The 20172-nt window shown below is 47.9% G+C and overlaps 1 protein-coding gene across 1 annotated transcript in view; it reads right to left on the reverse strand.

Annotated features, from left to right (window-relative positions):
- The window catches only part of LOC149340042 (uncharacterized), a 34734-nt gene extending 15679 nt beyond the window's left edge, over positions 1-19055 (reverse strand). Inside the window, exon 1 of the mRNA XM_089550629.1 lies at positions 18867-19055. Within this exon, the coding sequence (XP_089406755.1) occupies positions 18867-18875 (9 nt within the window). The 5' untranslated portion in view covers positions 18876-19055. The remainder of the gene's footprint in view (positions 1-18866) is intronic.
- Between the last annotated feature and the right edge of the window lie 1117 nt (positions 19056-20172).

Below are 20172 nucleotides of genomic sequence, written 5' to 3' on the forward strand. Positions count from 1 at the left end.
ATAACCACCCTTCATGGAATGTTCTGACTGACGTTGAGCGTGCCATCATAACGATATTCGGCGGTGCATTATCGTAATAAAAAAACTTATATGGGGAAATAAAAATTGAACCAGAGCGCACTATGCCCGGCCAAGAGCACAGAACATTCATGCGTAAGCCGCCATCTTAATTCTCAGCCGATCACAGGGTTTATAATGCGGTCAGCCGTTGCTTCATCAGTACATAATGAACACCAGAGCGCACGCTTGCTCATTACCACACCAGCCGGGCACGGGATATTCAGTATTACGTAACTGCTACACGTCGTCAATAATCTTAGAGGAGGCAATAAAGTGCCAATGCGTCTAGGTGTTTGCCCGCCTCCTATTGTACTCCCGCTCCCCGAGCTTGCCGAAACACGAAGCGTTCGCAACGGACTCGACCCACGTTGTCTACCGCGCTGCCCTGACATGACCTCGTGTTAATTCGCAGAGTGGCGATCTGAAGACTGGATACAGCTGCACCAATATCAGAGTGCCATAGGTGCAATTTCCAATGCGCCGTGATGGATTGGACCGGTTCAGCAGTGAAGCAAACAAGCTCGAGACTGTATCTCTGCACGCTACAGTGGACGGCTTTCATTCCCGCTGCTGAAGTAAATTCTGGCAACAATTCAAAAGAGGAGTAATGGGGCTTCTGTGTGGTTGCTGTCGCTGCGCGCCCATCAGATCAGCATCAGTGCGTGATCAATGCAGTCAGAAGAAATGAGTTGTCTTCTCTTGGGAATGCTCTCAGTATGCATTTCAGATGCGTGTGCAGTTGAGCGCTCGCGAGCGCGGCGAAAACATTTTTACCAATTAAGTAGTTTAGTCCAATTTTTAGGCGATATCTCCCAATCTGCAGTGGATTTCAGTTAGGGAGTAATTACTCCTTACCATCATCCTGGGTACAGGAATGCAGCTTTCATAGAAATTTCGCAATTTAAATAAAATTCACCCTCGTCAGCGTCTTGAACCTCGGACGACTTGTATCAACTTCACCCTTCCTCGCTGCCTTCGATTTCCATTCTGGCGACCACATCGGACATCAAGAAGCACAAGCAAATCGCCGTTGTCAGCACACCCGAAGGTTTCCTTTTAGAACCAACTCAGTGCGGTCGACATAACGGAACACGTGCATTGGTTTGGAGTTCACAGGGCAGCGCAGTGAAGAAAATGATTGCAGCTCGATTCTTTGATTTCCCTGACCACGAAGCAGGCATTATTAAGATGCAAAAAATTTGTAAAATTACACAGAACCTAACGCTGTGGCCGAACGCAATACTACACATTCTCGTCATTCAATACTTGTAACTATGAACGAACCACTGCTGCCACCACTGTAACGTCCACCATGGTAGTTAGGCATTGAGCCATCGTTTCAGCAATCCTTCGCGAATCAGCTGGAGCTAGTCGCTCAGCGTACCATCTGGGTAAGCGCCAGTCACGTGTTCTTTTTTTTTTCTCGCGACCCCCAGACTCTTCTTTTTAGTTCACTCGACCAAACCAGCTCAATCACAATCTGAAAACTTATGCAATATATCGGTGTTAAAATGCATCTGAGAGAGAAACAGGCAAACAACAAGGTAGCTGATGAAAGGAGTTTTCTTGGGTAAAGAATATGCAAAGCCACGAAGGAACGGAGTTAAGGTAGTGCGAAAACGCATAGCAGTCTCCATAAAAAAAAAGACAGGGAAAGAATTATATGGAGCAAATAACGCAGGACACTGTACAACAACGCCCCACAATGCCTCGATCGCGACCAGTGGAAAAGTGAAACGGAAAGTCCCAGACCGCGACGAGAGCAATCGGTTCAGCCATCAAAGATTGCAACAATTACCCTTTCTCGTAAGAGGGAGGCACAAAAGAAAAAAAATGCACGGAGGTAAAGAGAGCTATGCACGGCGGCATATTTCGATACGCAAAGGCGCCTTTGAAAGACGCTGGCCAGTGGAGGTGACAACAACTCGGGGGATTTTCTACCAGCCACGCAGTCCCGGCGCCCCGTGGGCCAACCAGGCCGACGGCATTGTGCCGTTGCGATAGTTTTGCCGACCTCCTTGCCTAACTCTCGCCTGTGGACGACACGCGCCATTTGGCGGCGACTGTCCAGGCGTGTAATGAGACGGCTATCGCCTACGGAGCAGGCGGGACCCGCTGCAGGCTGGCGATGACCGGGCCGCCGCTCTTGCAACAGCAGTAGAACCCCGCTTGCGACCTCTCAGTGTGGCTGCCGGCGCCACCGCGGGGTGAGCGCTTCGCCGAAATGCTCCCGCTCACAATGCACTCCGATCGCGCTGCTGCAGCTCTTGGCAGCCAATCGCCCATATGACCAACTGCAGGCGTTCAGCTTTCGCGCCAGCGAGTTTCCATGTGGAGAGGATAACTTCACGTTATGATCATTACATTCAATGTCAGCAGTCGTATAGAATGCACGACGCGACGAAGGAACGTTCGAATTTAACTATGCGATGTAGCAGATCTACCTGGTTCAATGTTGAAATTGGTATTTGAGAAAAGAAAATGGCGCAGTATCTGTCTCACATCTCTGTGGACACCTGAACCGCGCCGTAAGGGAAGGGGTAAAGGAGGAAGGGAGATAAGAAAGGAAGAAAGAGGTGCCTTAGTGGAGGGCTCAGGGATAATTATGAACGCCTGGAAATCTTCAACGGGCACTGACATCGCACAGCAAACGGGCGCCTTTTGCGTTTCGTCTCAATCGAAATGCGGCCACCGCGGCCGGGTTCGAACCCGGGAACTCCGGCTCAGTAGCCAAGCGCCCTAACCAATGAGCCACCACGGCAGATGATTTAATCTTTCCTCTCCGCTCCCCTGAATACACTGCCAGGAATTTGACAGAGTCCAGCAGTGACGCTAACCATAGCGGCTTATAACACTTAAATGGAAAGCGACACATATTTCCCAATAACTAATCGCAAAGACAGCAGCCTGCGTTTTTTCAAATGATTTATGTTTTTTGGCGATCTTCCAGACCGTCTGAAGGTAGCTACCCATTGGTGTCCGATATAGATTTTGTTCCCAAGCTTCTGAAACATAAACAATAGCAGACTACGGAAACAGTCGAAACTTGGTGTTTAGGGAAACGAAAACTTGATTTGTCAGGAATGTACTGCTCCGATCACTATTTAGCCGCGGAAAAGCATAAAGGAGAGACTTATCTTTCTGCTTTTCATGCTTTTGTTTTTGATAACAGCAAATTGTCCCAGACTGACCTTTTCGGAACACAGTCGTATAGTCCAGCACAGTATTTTTCAAAGCCAACATGTTCGCTGTTGCGTACTTTGAATATTGTTGTATTGTTATTGCTACTTTGCTGTGATGCTGCTATAACCTTTGTTTTTTGCCTTGAACCGAAAACAAAGAAAAAAATCTATGTGGCCGAGGGGTCGAAATATCCTTCTTTCGAACCGTGAGAACGTGCGATCGAATCTCAACTTGCTGCATTTTTTTCTTTCGCATGATATCAGAGCGCTTTTTTAATATTCCAGCATGCGCCACCTGATGGCAGCGAAGGGTACTATAAAGTGCTTGTCCCTTAATGCCTGGTATTGATCGAAAGAGTTGCGTTGCGGCCACTGGAAGTGACACGCCATTCAGCACAACTCAGCACTTTTCAGGAACGGTCGTATGCAGTACTCGTCCAAGGTATCTGGACGACACGGTTCGTTGCTGAGCCAACTAGTGTGACGGAACCTCTGAAGCTTCGCACAGGCCCAGAACGGAGGTCTGCACACACACCAGAAATTTTCTTATTGTGTGATCTTATCAGCGGACCAATAAAATAAAAGGGATGAGGCGTTGTACGGGCACCGGGAGTGGTTGCCAGACTGTTCGACAGTGAAGTTTGAAGACTGGATACTTTTGGCTAAGGTTGTATAGATTTGCGTACAGTCATGAATACCATAAAAGCGCCTGTTCGTGATCGGCATTCCTTGCAAGGAATCCACTCCGGTCCTTGAGAAACTAGGCTTAAAGGAGCACCTCGCGAAGTTACGCTAGATGGCGCACAAAATAACGCCATAAGAGAAACACCGATAGATGAAAACTGCATTATTCCAAAGAGACCAAGGAACGCTCCAAAACTGTTTTGCAGAGCTCCACATCGCAGTTAATGGAGGCCATTCCAGTACGGTAGATACATAAATGATGAAACCAAATCTGTAATCTTCTCAAGGCTAATGTGTCATATTATTCAGCACTGTGAGCGTGGTATACACTTTCTCTATTTATTCAATAGATATGAATTTATTTTCCATAGTAAGCGTCTGTTTCTCCTCTCCTGCAGTTGACGTCGCCTTCCCTCTCGCATATTTTGTTCAGCTGCTGTTCAGTGCACAAAGATGAGCAGTGAGATGAGGAATGCGAATGGCGTTGTCCACATCCTTCCCTTCCACCCCGTCTTATTCGTTTCAGATTTTCAGAGATCCGAGCAGCAGCCGCGCTTGCTCCCAGAACACTGAGGCGCCCCCTATATAGGGGGCGCCTTTCTTGAATCGACGACGCCCCACAACACTTCTGCTTTCGGTGACCACAGATCCACGCGAGTGGGCTCTGGCTTCTGAAAGGACATCCGAAAGCGGGGCGTGAAGCTGACCGGATTAAGCCGCGCGACCGATACACTGGACTTCACATTTACAGCCTCTGCCCCGATAAGTCCTCGGCGTCGGGCGCTTCGGAAAATCCGGTCGCCACTCGCGCGTGCGAATCTGCGGGTGCACCCGGAAATGTCCGCGGGCGCCGCACGCCGAGTAGGACTGCTCGATCGCGTCGCGCGATAGGGGCCCCCCGTGGAGCGATGCCACGGCGTACCAAGTTCGAGGACAACGAGAGGCGGCAAAGTGGCGCGTGCTTTCCCTGCACTGGCTTCTCGAGGTGGTCTACAGTCATCGGGACACTGACACTGTGGCACATTGAAAACGGCTTTGTGAAAAGAAAGACAAGGCAAAACGTCCGCTGGGGAAACCTAGTGAATCATTTTCGTATGAGTAAGTTGCTGGTAAGGCTGTGCGCTCAGTTTCCGGGGATGACTCTCACCTTGATAGCGCGTGTGCGTTCTCAGTCTGTAGATTATTGATATCTACAGCTATGTCAACAGTTTTCGCCGGATTTTGGGCAGATGACAGAAGGACTCATATCTCTTGTATGTTCGCCACAAACAAATGAAAATAAATCTATAGCACACACGCCTCCCCCCCCACGTAGACGCGCACGAAGATCACTCCAAAATTATAAAAGTGGTAGTCTTGTCACTGGCATTTAATTGATAAATTTCTTGTGCTGCAGTGAACTTTACTCCATGTTTGTAGGGGCCCGGAAAAATAAACGAGTATCAACTGCATAGATTAGAAAATGGGCATTAGTAAATATAACTATGTCATTAATGTGCGCTTTTTATAACAAATGCCCGAGAACAATACCCTGTGTAAATGTTACGCTCTTGACTGTATTAAATCAAGGTTTAAAAAGATTAAATTCGTTATGAATGGCGGATGCACTTAAGGCCATGTATTTGTTGCTTGTCCTTCTGGGTCCAGTTACCAGCTAACATGCGAATAACTCAACTTCCTGCCTGCATTTCCCTAGGTTGCGAACGATGCAATACTGCAGTGAATTTGGGGCTGTGGCCGTTGTTTTTGAGGCCTTCAACTGGCACTATCTATCGCAAAGGGACAAACGGAAGCCAGTTGATGTCCGTTTATGTTTGTATGGAGCACGCAACCTGGTCCTAATCGAAAGTAAAAGGTGTTAACTCATTATTTAAGTTAGCAGGTAACGCTAATAGGTCAAGCTTATTTGTTTGCCTTTTTATCAGCTTCCTAAGCACCCATTTTCGTTGTCCGAATGAATACTTCGGTTTAAACTGCACTCACGATGCACTCTTCAAGCTTCAGAGAAGCCGGCTACACGAACTGCATTCGCTGCACAGCGCTACGGCCTATAGCGGCCCTTTCGAGGTCTATCGCTTGGTCACGCAGAACGAGAGGTCGCAAATGCATGCCCTCGGCCATGTAACGGACCACCGCTCGGGGGGCAGACGGCGCTGTTCACACAGCTCGCTTGCGAAGTTGATATCGCCTAAAATTGCTGGGCAAATGCGCGTACGTGAGTTACGGAAATAGCAAAGATTACTTTGGCGAATGTTTTTTTGTGTTTCTAGGTTCCCCATCCCTCGTGGGGGCTTTCCGCTTCCGTTTGTGCACGGGCTACGAGCTTCCAGTTCCGTCCACTTCAGGCACTCAGCGGTAAAGCGCTGCGAAGAACCCTTGTGTCGACGACCGATCGCTATGGGAGGAGACGTCTGTGCACTTGACTCACAAACCATCGAAGAACACGTCCATAAACCCGTTGCTCTGCACACCCAGATTAACCATCAGACGCGGGTGTTTTTTTTTGTCAACGCGGAGCCGTTAGTAGGCAAGAGCGATGGACGCATGGTAAAGCACTCCCTTGAACGTGTGCCTTTTGTAATCGGGGTTCTGTATGAATTGCCGTTTACATGTATAAAAGCCTACATCAACCTAACTAGTCCTCGCGCCAGGCGCGCCTGACGGGTTCTAGAATTTCATACAAAACGATTGGTCCTTCACATCTGGCCTCTAATCGTCGTGAGTGCCATGCCACTCGTCCTTACAAACAACACTATCATTTCCGAAGTATATAGACAAGAAATATCTAACGGTATTCGGGTATCTAACGGTATCTGACGGTATTTTCACCCGCAAGGAGGGCAAAACTCACGCGAGCAAACAATTGGGTGCTTTTATTTTTAATGATTTATAGGACCTGGCTAAAGGTGGGCACGGGTCCATTTTGTCATCCGTGTACTTGTTTTCGTCTTCTTTTCTGCTTGACTTCTGGCGTACTTGAGTATAAGTGTTGGTTTAACATATTTTTGGGTATAAAAATTCGCGTGTCCGTTCAGCGCTGTCCTGTCTCCCAGCTCTCGTGTCGCCAACTTGGCGTCTGCTTTCACCATCGAACACCATCCAGTAGCGTTCCCGGCAATTCTGAATACAAACCTCCCTGCCTTGCATCTCCCCTGGTGCATAATTATTTGCGGCAACTGTTTGTTGGTGGTTACTGGGAAGGGGCGTCGTATATTAATTGTTTTCTTTTTATTTTCTAGGAAAGTAATAATGCATTAGTGGCGAAAAACTCCCAATCTATTCGTCCTTCGTCGGCGCAGTAAACTCTGAACGACAGCCGTCGTGGAGACTCTCGTCGAGTGCACAGTAGCGTGACCGCGATCTGTTCGGCTTAAGTTTGCGTGTGCCTGCGCATGTGTGTGAAAGCAATTGACCCGCCGTCTGCGATAGCCGCTTCCGTGATCCAACCTCTGAAACAACATAGGTCCACAGAGAAGCTATCGATCACTGCAAAGCAAACACAACCGGAGGTCATTGTTGATCGCCGGGCCCAGTGTACAGTTAATTCCGTGGCTTGAGCGGTAGCTACGTGCGATTGCAAAGTGCCGCCCGGGAGCGTCCCAAGGCGGCATCGCCCACACCCGTTCGGCCTTCGATTGCGAGGAGTGCTTCTGCCAGCAACAGAAAGGAACGCAGAAAGAATGTACAAAGGGCGTGTTCTCTCTGCCAGTGTGGTCCCACGCGAGCAGGTTTTGCGACAGACGGAGTTGCTCTGGCTTAACGTTTGGCTCCCGCGAGCAGAACATCCCAGCGTGGGAGGTTTTGCCGCGAACGCTTTGCGCACGCACGCCTACGCACCGAGCGGTACAGACGCGGCAGTGCGTCCTGAGGCCGGCTTTGGTAGCGCCGGATGCGGCCTGTGGAAAAATTGCTGCGAAGAATCTGTGCTTCTGTGGAACGGCGACACGGGTGCACAAGTCGGCTGTAGTAGTACGTTCTTGGCATTCGCCGACGCACTCCTACTACTGCCGACGCAAAAACAAATTAAACAGCCAAATACATAACCTCGAAACGCACTCTTGGTGCTAGGCACATCCGCTTCGACAATCGTGTTGACGCGAAAAGCCGTAGAAAGAGTAGCATTGTGTTTGAAGTGAGGATGGTTTTGAACTCACGTATTACCAAAAAAGATGCGAACGGAATATAAGTGGATATTTGTGAGCGCCAAGAAAGTGGGGATGTTATTTTGGAGAAGATGCCTCAGGAAGCTTTATAGAAATGTTTGGAAGCGGCCTCGACACTTGCTGTTTTCTGAAGGCTCACCAGAAAACAAAGAAGTAAAGAAATGTACAAACAATCGAGAATCGGTATACGCTGCTCTCACGACGAACTTCAATCATACCACATGAGCAGTCCAGGGAGATCCGCGATTCCTGAAGACGTTCAAGGTGGCGGCGAAGAGTGCGGGCTTTTAGTTCGGCCTTGAGACTGCGTTGTACGAAATGGATTCGCGCACCGCATGCTCCCTGGCTCTACTCGACTGAGCACCGTAAGAAGCGAGTGCGCGTCCAGCAAAGCCGCCCCGCCGGCAGCCCCCGACGGCCTCGTGGGTACACCAGCGACGCGAACGGAAGCAGAGCGGCGTATCCAAGCGTGAGCTAAGGTCGGCCGCTATGGCTTTCGCTGGTTTTCTTTCGTATCGCGCCGCTCGTTGGAGCAGTCGTGACCGATATGCGCCGCCAGCTGACTAACCGGTAGCGGTAGCTACAGCGGCGCCCGGGCCCCCGGGAGTTGCTCCAGCAGAGAGGTGGGTAGAGAGGCCGTGTCTTACGCGGTATGCCTGGTGCACTGAGGTGCACATGTACCGTACACACGAGAAGCCACCACCGAAATGGTTTCCTCCACTTAGCAGCGGGTCTTGAGGCCGGCATTTGTTCAACTATACCTGCTCAGAACTGCGTTCCAGCTGCGCGACGAACACTCTGCTGTCCAGCAATGACATTAATTCGCGTGTTTGTAAAATCCTGTGGTTCGCAAGGACTTCCTTTCGATTATACCACAGCCCGAGAACTATCAGGCGGCCTCCTCTGGACGTTGTACGCCATAACAAGAAAACAAGGATATACTCAACTTCAATATCCCCTCAAAAGGTTTTAAGATTCATCTTCTGAGGTCTACAGTTTTACTGTTCGTGCTTCTGCTTTCAGTACTGCAACAGCACACCGTCTTTGCTATGTTATTTCCATGGTTCCTGATTAGTTAGGGCTCCTTTCTTTCTTTAAATTGTTCTGCCTCTCGGAAGGTGCCTCTAAACGCGCTGCACTGTCTTTGTCATTACTCAAAGCTATCTTCGCCAATCTAAGAGGCAGTACTTTTTTGACAATAAAACCACAGCCACTGCACGTATCTAAGCTTAGTTGATACTGAAGTGTGCTATGATTCCGGTATACGTACATCGCCTGAACCACATCAAATTACCAACAGGTGTGTGACCTGACCCTTCGGAAGTGCACTGTTACGAACGTCACAGCGGACGTCGAAGACAGTGGGGCTGTATTCTGGCAAATCCGGTACCACCCAGCGGCCACTTCTAAGAAAACAGGAAATGAGTGGAAACCCGCAGTTCTGTCCGTCTCGCTGTCTCCGCGGGTATCTGCGTCGCTGATAGAGGCCGGACCCAGCGAAGCCGGAACGCCGTGGTGCCGCCGCGCCGGCAATTGCTAGACCGGTCAACAATGCTGCAGGCTCCGCCTTTGCATGCACTAAAGAGGTCATGTCTGTATGGGAGCTGGCCAGGGCCCGTATGTTGTAACGTTTCCATTTCCTTTCTTCTGGTCGCCTGTCGTTGGTAGCTGCTGCTTGGTGACGTTGGGCGGGGCGGACGAACAGTCGGCCAAAATACAAGAAGACGAAATGAAACGTTATAGAATGCGGTCCCTTTTTACGCATTGCTTTCTTTCTTTGGATTGGGCATGAAAAGAAACCGACGTGAGCCTCGATACACAGTGCCCTCGGGGTTGGGCGGCATGATTTCTTTGTGTACGAGTTGCGTGTATACTTAGCGTTCTTTACCTAAAGGCGATCGTATTTTCGTTTCCTCATTTTACTTTAAACAACCTCACGCTTTTGCGTTACGGCTTGCTGTGGATGGGAGGCTGCTCTGCGCAGCTCACGGCCGGATGATCAAATCCGGATCTTGTGCTTAGCCATGGGGGTCGCCGATTTTCGAGGACTTTCAGCCACCTAGAGAGGCCTTAGTGCCCACCGTCTTCCTCTTCCACAAACAACCGATTATGTTTTTTTTTTGGCTCGCGACATTCCTGCATGGTATTTTTCCTGTGTGTTGAAAGAGCGCCCGCCAAATATGAAAAATAACCACTTGACTGTGCCCATGTACAACTACATTGCAGCGCTATCAAGCTCGTTTTAAAGGAAAGACATTTGCGCGTTGGCTGCGCCGAAGTGAGCGGCCGCCGCTCAGTTTGAAGAGCTGCACAATGATACAAATCAAGAAAGCCGATGCTACTTAAACTAAACGACTTCACTGCTTTCCGTTAATTTATTGTTTTGTCTATGTGATGGATTAATAAAGGCTACGTCTACGTCTGTCGGTGGCCTGCCAATCTCTTAATAGCAGACCATGGCGTCTGCTTTGCGTGTTCCGGAAAAATGTGCTGGTGACCTCCAGGAAAGCTGCCTCTGCCGATCACTTCCACGCAGTCAGCGCGCACGCTTCGTTCATTCAAAACGTGCTTGAAGCGCTGCAATTTACGACAGCGCAAAAGCGCAATGACGCGATATTTTTCATACTTCTCTGGATTTCTTCAAATGATGAAAAAAAATGGCCACGTACAAACAAAATAGCACACAAAAAAACTGTATCGGTTGTTTTCTAAACCCCTCCCCCACAGCATAACCAAACTCACTTGACCCTGTAGTGAATATTGGAAAAATTGCGTAATTCATCGTCGTTAATTAAGTAATTGAGCAGAATTTAGAAGACACTCTGAGGAGCGCCACTCCACGGGAAGCAGTACAGCGCTGGTTTCACCCATCTGCGATTCACCGCCGCCTTTTTTTTTCTGTTGTTATAACCTGGCTCAGCTTGCTTAAAACACTCTGTATAGTGTTTCATCGCGTCTCACTCATCACAGCCGTGTCGCATTCTTTCGTTCTCCGCTTCTAAATGCTTCCAAAAGCCGGGGGAGCCAGGAGACCAAAAGCCTCTCTTATTTGGCCAAATGTATAAGTTCGTTCAGCCGCACACGAAGGTGAGAAGGCGTCCATAGAGGTCGCACGCATCGCTATAGGGCGTGAAGAAGGGCGGGCGAACGCGATTTCGCGTGAGGTAGTGCATTAATCGAGAAATGCGTTGCACAGCCAGAAAAAGAGCAACGCCCGAATGGCAGATGCCGCGGCTAGAAACTTATTTTCCTTCCATTTTTATTCTTATTAATAAGTAGTCACGAAAGACAACAAGGACAACACGGGCGCACGTAAATCACAAAAAGCGATGCGGGACGCCCGTTGCGCCACCCAGCTGGAAGAGAAGCGGCTGATGGCTCCGGCACCTGAAGACGCGAAAGCAGCCAGAAAGAGACCAAGGACGCTGACCAGCTCGAAGAACAGAAGCGAGGAGAAAGAAGCAGAACGTCAGATAGCCAAGAGACCTGGCCAATATCCGAATGCTGCTAACACCCTATATGAGGCATTGTAGAATGTGCTCCGCCTTCCCCGCGTGCGTTCCTGCATTGCATGCATGCCAATTTCGATGGAGAGTTGACTTTCCAACTGGCACAATGGGCGTAAACTCTTTCAACACTTGAAGACCTACTTTTTTTTCTTCTTCAGAGGCACTGAACTAGAAAAAAATAAAATTTGCTCCAGACGCGCCCTCTAGCATTAAATTGCCAGTGAACGCAAGTCTTCAGCGTGATCCGTAAGCCCGGTGGAATACGAGGAAGGGAGCACCTTGCTGACCTAATGACGTGCGTGTAACAGCGAGCCGTAACTATGGACGCGCTTGGTTACATTTCATACTTGAGAATCAGAGCAGACTAAGAGGAATACCAGACATCTCTCTGGTTTGTTCTAGTGCGGCTGTTAGTTTGCGCTAGCTCATCATGAAATCCGGTAACACCTCGCCCCATATTTTCCTTGTACCTTGTGCCTTCTCAACACCGGCCGCGTCTTGTAGGCTGTTCTTGGCCCACACAACTTCGCGGAGTGTGTACATGGCTCTTATCATAACCAGAAATTCTGGACAAAAACATTTTTCAACGGAAAACTCTTTATGAACGCAATTTTTTCATATATTGTAAGATTTCACCATAACAGTTGATATATCCGCAGGTCATCCGACGGCAGTCTTGTATTTGTGTTTCTATTAACGGATGTGGTATTGTGAAAAGTGCTACCCGTTGGTTTTCTATGGCACTCTCAACTGTTGCATAGAATCGCTGGACACACTTTAAAGTAAAGATTGCGCTATTTATCATAAGAACGAACCATTGCCTTCAATATTTCCATAACCATATCTTACAATATTCCAACATTCATTTTTTTTTGTCCAAGAAAGCTGGACTTTGATCTAAAGGCGTGCATTATTATAGACTACCAACTTAATTATATAAGCTGCTTTCTGCGGTCGTTGCTTGAAATTATGTGTGTTTTTGAGCTCTTTGCACCATTTTTTTAGGTTTTTGCGCAAGGAGGTAAAAATAAAAGTCTGGTTAAAAGCATGTCACCAGTAATGCTTCACTGTCTATTTAAAAAAAAAATGTGCAATTCAAACCACGTTCCGGTCATATGGTCATATGGATGTCTATCACTTTAAACAGGAAAGAGTAAAAGGGCAGCAAGCTGTACTCTGACGCACTCGCTATTATAAAAGAGAATGCGGTAGAGGACAATCATTCTGTTTTTATTCCCATGGAGGCGTATTTGTGTTTAGAGTCTATGCAAAGCGCCAGTGGGCAAGAAGACTCTCCAAATCAAAATGAATTCGGCATCTGACCTGCTGCACCTAATAGGCAATATTTTGACATCGTTAAGCAATTCGTCTTATGGGTGGTCACTTATAAGTAGGAGTAAAAAAAAAGCAACAATTTAGAAATTTTTACGTCAGCCTATATCCCGGAACTCACAGCAATGCGAAATATGCATTCCACAGTGTCAAGAAAGGCATAAACTCAAAAAGTGGTTATGCGTTAGGCTTATGGTTAGGCTTTGCAGTTTCCGGAGCTTGAATGCTTCACTTTAAGTACAGAGACGTCCTCCTGTTGGTCTTCAATTACGTGCTTTAAAAACCGACATCTCATCGCGCATTTGAGCACATCCACATCGTAAAAAGTAAAGAAAGTCGAATAGTTCCTTTTGAGACAGTAAACTCTCCCATGTTTCACTGCTTTACGAAGACGTCCCGAACTTCATATAAGCTAGAGTGCTGCAACTCAGGATAAATGCATGTTCTGCAAGAGTAGTACACACTCAGTGCGAAACATTGACAGAAATAAAATAATGTAACCAATAACTGTTTTGAAGGAATGACTCATAATGGACAGATGTGCTGGCTGTGTGTTAGCTCAGCCACAATGTCGATACTCCTAGCAAGACTCAGTAGCCATCTCATTTTCATGCACGGGGTATGGGGGAAGACGCCTGTTCGCTAATGACGTCTAGTGGGGGCAAGTATCTGGGGGACTCTGGGTGTCATGATCCATTGTCGGAAGACATAACAGATCCTTCGCCTTTTTTCAGCGTCTCTCACCAGTTTACGCGTAGTGCGAAGGTGTCCAAAATCTATTCTGCGGATAAATTTCTCTAAGACGGACCCTTCGCGCGATCACGTTCTTTGTGTATATCTATGAAGAAACATTCACGCGCAGACATCACTCACGTGGGCAGAGGGGTTCTTCGAGAACATCTTTGCGATTTTCCTGCCGGGTGCGGTTTACGATCTAGGTAGGAAGCTTTCCATTCTTGTGTCACGGCACTTCTTCACTCCATTTGGCTCTGGCCCTACGTAGGCGCTCCTGGTTTTCCGCCACCACATGTCTGACATTAGCGCACAAAAATTTTGAAAATTTCAGAATTGCAAGATACTATCGTGGAAATATTGAAGATGATTCATTCTTCTGATATGTTGCAAAATCTTTCTTTTAAAGTGTTTCCATCCATCGCATCCAACAGTTTGGACTACCATAAAGAACCATTGGGGAACGCTTTTGACGACAGCAAAAACGGTAATAGAAAAAAACAACAACTCAAGATTGCCGTCGAGTGCCCTGCGTATATATTGATTGTTATAATGAAAACTTCCATTATACAAAAAAAAAAAACTGCTTTATAAACGGTTTCCTGCTCAAAAAGGCTTTTGTCCCCAATTTTTCAGTTTGTTTAGCAACCTAGCACTCCGGAAGGTGCTTTGGTTTCTCTTTTCGGCAAGACTGCCTGTGCGCAGCAGCAGTATATTTTGCACAGTCCACAAGGACCCGTATAAGACCGCAACAAACCCCAGCAACTGCGGGCCATAATGGCTTAACGTCGCGAGTTAGAAGCCCCCGTTGGAAACAAGCGCCCAACTCTCCGGCAAAGTAAAGCCCCGGCCGGCGTGTGAAGTTGAAAACCGGAGCGCAGGCTCCCTCATTTTCTCTCGCTCCCGATAGATTCCGTGATGCAAGATCTGAATAAAAATTCGGGATTGCTTAAAAACGAACACAATTTGTTTTCTTTTTAGAAGAAATAATTTCTAGATAACGCCTAGACTGCAAATAGTACACAGAAAAAAAAAGGTTCTCGATAATACAGTGAAAAGAAACGAGCTTGGTGGCGTCTGCCGCCACCACGTTTAATAGGGGAAGCTCCTAACATCCCTCCATCATATCGATTCCTGTTCATGGATTGATCGTAAGCATGCCTGTTTGCTTCATCAGAGGGAGGGCTCGCGGGACTGGGTTCGGTCCTTTCGGGCCCCGCTCTCCTCAACCGTGCTATTGTGCTGATCCAGGATTTCCATCGCACAGAGGAAAATCGCAAGCAAGCAAACTCATGGTGCTGGGTTGCTGTCAAAACCCAGCAGCCGAGCAGGAAGTCGAATAGCGAAAGTTGCAGTTGTAATCTCGGGCCGTGTTACGTAACCGCTCATTTTGTTTTAATTTCATTTGGTCGTCACGCCAATCGAGACCTGAGTAACATGAGCGGGGAAACCAAAGGACCAATCGAAGGCACCGCCTGTCTGAACGCGACGACGCACAGAATTTTTAGCACAGAAACCACATAGCATCTTTTCCAATGTAGAATTCGTGCCTATAAAGCTCGTCAGGCGTCTGAAACATGTACGGTGTCGCGCTCCGTCATTCGTCGTCGTCGTCAGCACCGGTCCATCACTGCCGACCTTTACAGGATATCTGGGGAACGTTGAGCACTGTGGTATGGGCGCGGGGTGCGTTTACAGAAGTATGTGGTACCATGGCCGTATTCTTGCCGAAATCAGCGTGATGTCGTTTCGAACGGGTTTCGTCACCGGGGGCAGTGGCCAATAGCAGAACAATGAGATTAAAGCCTAATGAATCATTACATAATACTACTCCCGGATGCGTCGCCATGATTATCCATAAGGCAGGTTCTGCTTCTCATGAAGACGTATATATGCGGTATTCCGAGCATCGCAGACTCGTCAGAAGTTCATATACCCGCAGCGGTGGCTCAGTGGTTACGGCGCTCGGCTGCTGGCCTGAAGACGCGGGTTCGATCCCGGCCGCGGCGGCTGAATTCCGATGGAGGCGAAATTCTAGAGGCCTATGCACTGTGCGATGTCAGTGCGCGTTAAGGAACCCCAGGTGGTCGAAATTTCGGGAGCCCTTCACTGCGGCGTCCCTCATAGCCTGAATCACTTTGGTACGTTAAACCCCAATAAATCAAATCAAATCAATCAGAAATTCATAGATCACTGCAGCGTTACGACTTGCACGTATCGATTTCTCTGGAGACTGCCTAGAATAGAGCTGCGCACCGCAAAGAATTCCCATCCAGAAACCGATTATGGCGCATGTAGCTGGTTTTCTCTTGCGGAACGAAATGCACAGGAATTCTGTTCCATATTCGTTGCTATAAAACCGGCCTAAAGTGACGTCGTGAATCGGTACTATAATGATACTGCAACGTGAAGCATATGTATTCGCGTTACGTGACATTTACGGATTATTTACGGGCATTTAACGGAGTCTTATTGCTTCGAGCCAAAATATCGGCAGTTCATGCAGTTTTTTTTTTCTCTTGCAATGCTGCTCTTCTGAACGCATGTACGAATGAACAGTGCATAATCTGTTCTAATAATGGTATACCTCTGTTAAAACTTATGCACATAAACTTATGCACATAAATTAATGCATACCATCACCGAAACTTTTACAGGTACACCACTTAGTGCCTCTCAAAAAAAAAAAAAAGGTATTCCTAAGGACGGTCAACACAACCAGGAAGGCAGAAGTTTTAAGGAGATGCAGGTCAGAGTAGGCCATACTATTGGAACATCCGACAAGTGGGGGAGTAAAGCTATTATTCAAATCCTTTCCTCTTCAGCGGGAGTGCACAGGCTCTTCGGCTGGCTGCCAAAGCAGGGGAAAACACGACATACTCCTCCTCCGGCAATTTAAACGGAGTATACGCTGCTCTTGCAAAGAATAAAGCAGCCGCTTTACTCCCTTCGAACGCCCTCTAAAACGGTTGGTTATTTCACCCTCATTTACGCGCATGCACGTCTTGTTCCATGTATTTATCAGCTAACGTTTCCTTTCTTGATTCCTTACTTTGATTTATTTATTTGCTCCACTGCTAAGCTTCGCTCTATGTTTACTGAGGATGAATAACTGATTTTACTTATCCTGGGATTTCATTTTTCGGACCACTCTGTTTTGCTTCTGTTCTGCACTGATCAAGTGTTTTCATTTTCTTTTGTTTGACTGTGTGAATTGATTGCTGTTGACCAAACGCTGCTCATTAAGTGGGGCGACGGACTCGTCAAGCCGCCTATTGACGGCTTTTTTCCGTCGTCCTCCATCTGTGTACTGCACATGGTGGAAATAAAGTCTTCTTCTTCTTCTTCTCCACCGCTTTTGGTCACGGCAGCTGCGAACTGCTGCTACAGTATTGTGCCTTTTCCCCCGCACTATATGCCGCTGATAACAACAGGCATAATGACACGTTTGTTACCCGCAAGTTATTTTTACCAGCGGCAATACGTACACAGAAAAAGCTTGTGTTTGCCCATCCGATAAGCGCTTGCTCAACCAAGCGATGTGCAGACAACTTCCTACCAGTACGAGCTATCAGCGCTAGCTCTGGGAAAATGCGGGAACGGTCGACGTTGGCGCCTTTAAAGTGCGTGTGGGCTCCTCTTCCTTGGATATAATTTTTCTTTCTCTCTGTTCAATGTATGGAATGCGAAGGACCGTGCCCATATATCGGCACGGATCCGATTGGATTCCAGCTCTGCATTGAATTGCATTGGATTCCGTGTTTATCGTATTTCTATTCCACATTGCCACTAGATTGCGGAATTCCTTTCTTAAAGCACCCACAATGCAGTCAAATAACTTTTCATGCTTTAGATTGTTAAACGTGTGGCAAAGCAAACTTGAGTCAGCAAAACCTAACGCAAGGTTTTACTACGATCTTGGCCTAAACCTCTGAGAGTTCCGGTGCAATACACCTTGTTGTGGGCGCTTCGCCACTGTCATTCATAATAGTTACGGACGACAATCCCACTGAAGAGCAAGACTTTGCTCGAAACACAGGCGGAAAAAAAAATAATATTTTCACCTATACGGTTCTCTTACTTGCGCTTTCATCTACGGATTTTAAGGTTATTCTCTGCTTTGTAAGCCTAATCAAACTTCAGAACCGCTTTTGTGAAAGCAAGTAATCATACACTCCGAACAAGTGAACATATTGCACACGTAAAGCTAGTTTGTTCTTAAAGTCATTAGGATATTTTGAGCCGGTATTAATTTCTCTCACTGAACTATCAGGCATATTAAAATACTCCAACTAGTTGATTAGCTGTTCTGCCTCACGGTTTTTTATGCGTTTTTTTTAAATTCGGTATAATGACTGTAAAGGGCCTTCTGGGCACGCAAAAAAAAAAACGATGTAACGGCACACAGGGGAATACATTGCTTCAAGCGAGAATTCGCTATATATATTGGTTAAATACCGGCATTACTCTTAAAAATTTGACCGGAGGTAAGTACGTTGAGCTCCATTGTCTTAATGCGGTTCTTTCCAAAACGGTTCTTTCCAATGCGGTCGTTTCCATTAACCCACGAGCACATAGAACTGAAGCCTTTGCATTGAATGAAGTTTCTGCGCTACGAAAGTATTTTTTTAAATCGTATGTCCTGATTTTACGTAATCCAAAGACCAAAGTGCTGATCGAAGAGCATGCACAAGCGAGGTCAGGAGAGCTATTAAATCGACGGGAAGCTGCGGTGAGCTTTTCAAAGAGCGAAAACTGCGTGTTCATCGCCAGACAAAAGTGATACTACGTACTGCTTTGGTGAATTCACCAAACTTTCTCGATTCTTCGCCGCAGTAACGAGGAGTTGAAGAACACTGGGCACTGCGGATACAATCAGAGAGTGTACCGCGACGTCGTAGCTAAATTTTCTTCTACTATCTACGAGATGAAACACCGTCGGCAACCGTGGCCTGCTGCCGGGGGCCCAAGCCCGTAGAGACGAGAGAGACGTCTTTCCTCTGGAACAAAGCTGCGGCCAAGGTATCCCGCGGTAGCCGCGCTGTACTCCACCGTCTTGTTCGTACTGATCTTGCTTACGGGTAAGCCTTTTCCTCTTCACGCGCGACGTCCCCCGAGCTCGGCACTCGGACGACGCTCCGGAGGAGCCAAGAGGCGCGCGACGGAAGGAAGCGTCCGTCCAGCAAGAGAGAGAGAGCACTCACCGGAGTCATTCCCGTGCTGGCATAACAGGCGACTGACGACGAAGCCGCGTCCGAGGACCGGCCGTAGCAGCCGCCAGGCACCCCCCTTTCCGGTCCGAGAACACTTTCTCCCGCCGCGCCCTTGCCATTCCCAGCCCGACGCCTTGTTTCGCCCCTCTCCTTGGGAAAGCGACGCCTCCGGTTTTTCTGCTGGGTTGCATCTAACGAGTGTGCCATTCTTGCACGAACGTGTAGCCGATGCACAAGCATAAGGAGCCACCTGTTGGGCCCTGGAAAATTTGGCCAAATGAATGAAATTATATCACAAAATGTCATCCGGCCGAATCAAGAGCCCTCTCCGGCGAAAATCTGGCTGAAGTGAGACATCAGAGTGAAAAATCCTGACCGCGTTCGCTTACATGGATCAATGGACCGGTTTGCCGATTATTCATGATACGATGAAGCACATAACGTGACTTCATTTTGTGAAAAAAATAAATGAAATTGCGGACAGCTCGGCAGGCAGGTCTAACTCAGCGGTGCCAGGCCAGTCGAACGTAAAAGCTTCAAAGCCTAGCATTGACGACCGGATGCGATCTTTGCTCTGAGATGCTTGCCTTCACTTCGAAGCATTCATTCAATTGAGACGCGTCGTGCATGGAGTACCTGACGCTGCGAACAAAAGTCTCCGGAAAGCGGAAGCGCCGGCTTATTTGCATCGTGACCACACTGGGCAGACTATAGTGCGCTCCGCCCGTCTGCTCCATATTCCATAGGTCGCTAGACTGACAGCCTCACCGCGACGACCTCCCGTTTCCGCGCTTTGAGGCGAGAGGCAACACGCTGGTACGGGAAAGCAAAACGACACAAAAGCGATGCTCACTCGTCTGCAGCGGCATTCGTCAAACCGTCTAAAGACAGTACCACACTATGCAAGGATTTTCAGTTCTTCCCCGGCCCATACACCTGCTGGTCGTCTCCGAAGTGGCCAATTAGGAGATCATTTCGATAATTGGACTTGAATCGCTAGTAGTTTCGCTGCCATTCACCCATTGACCGCATTGACGGGAGCGAGCCAACTGTCAAAAACTCATATGTGAATGGGTCGGCTGCTGGCGCGTCCTCTTCAGTGCCATCAGAGTGCATGAGCAGATAATATTCACCCCGCGGTTGCTGCCAATGAAAATCCGTGAGAAAAGGAAACCAAGAACGGTTCCGATTCTACAGTGGCATGGTCGGCGGAAGCGGGAAGGCGGAAATTCTACAACATTGCTTAACGCAGGCGGTACTTTTGGCAGCCTATCAGTGCCATTTCCTATGCGATCCC

This window comes from Amblyomma mixtum, chromosome 6, assembly GCF_055824585.1.
Source record: "Amblyomma mixtum isolate Tamu chromosome 6, ASM5582458v1, whole genome shotgun sequence".
NCBI classification, from domain to species: domain Eukaryota; kingdom Metazoa; phylum Arthropoda; class Arachnida; order Ixodida; family Ixodidae; genus Amblyomma; species Amblyomma mixtum.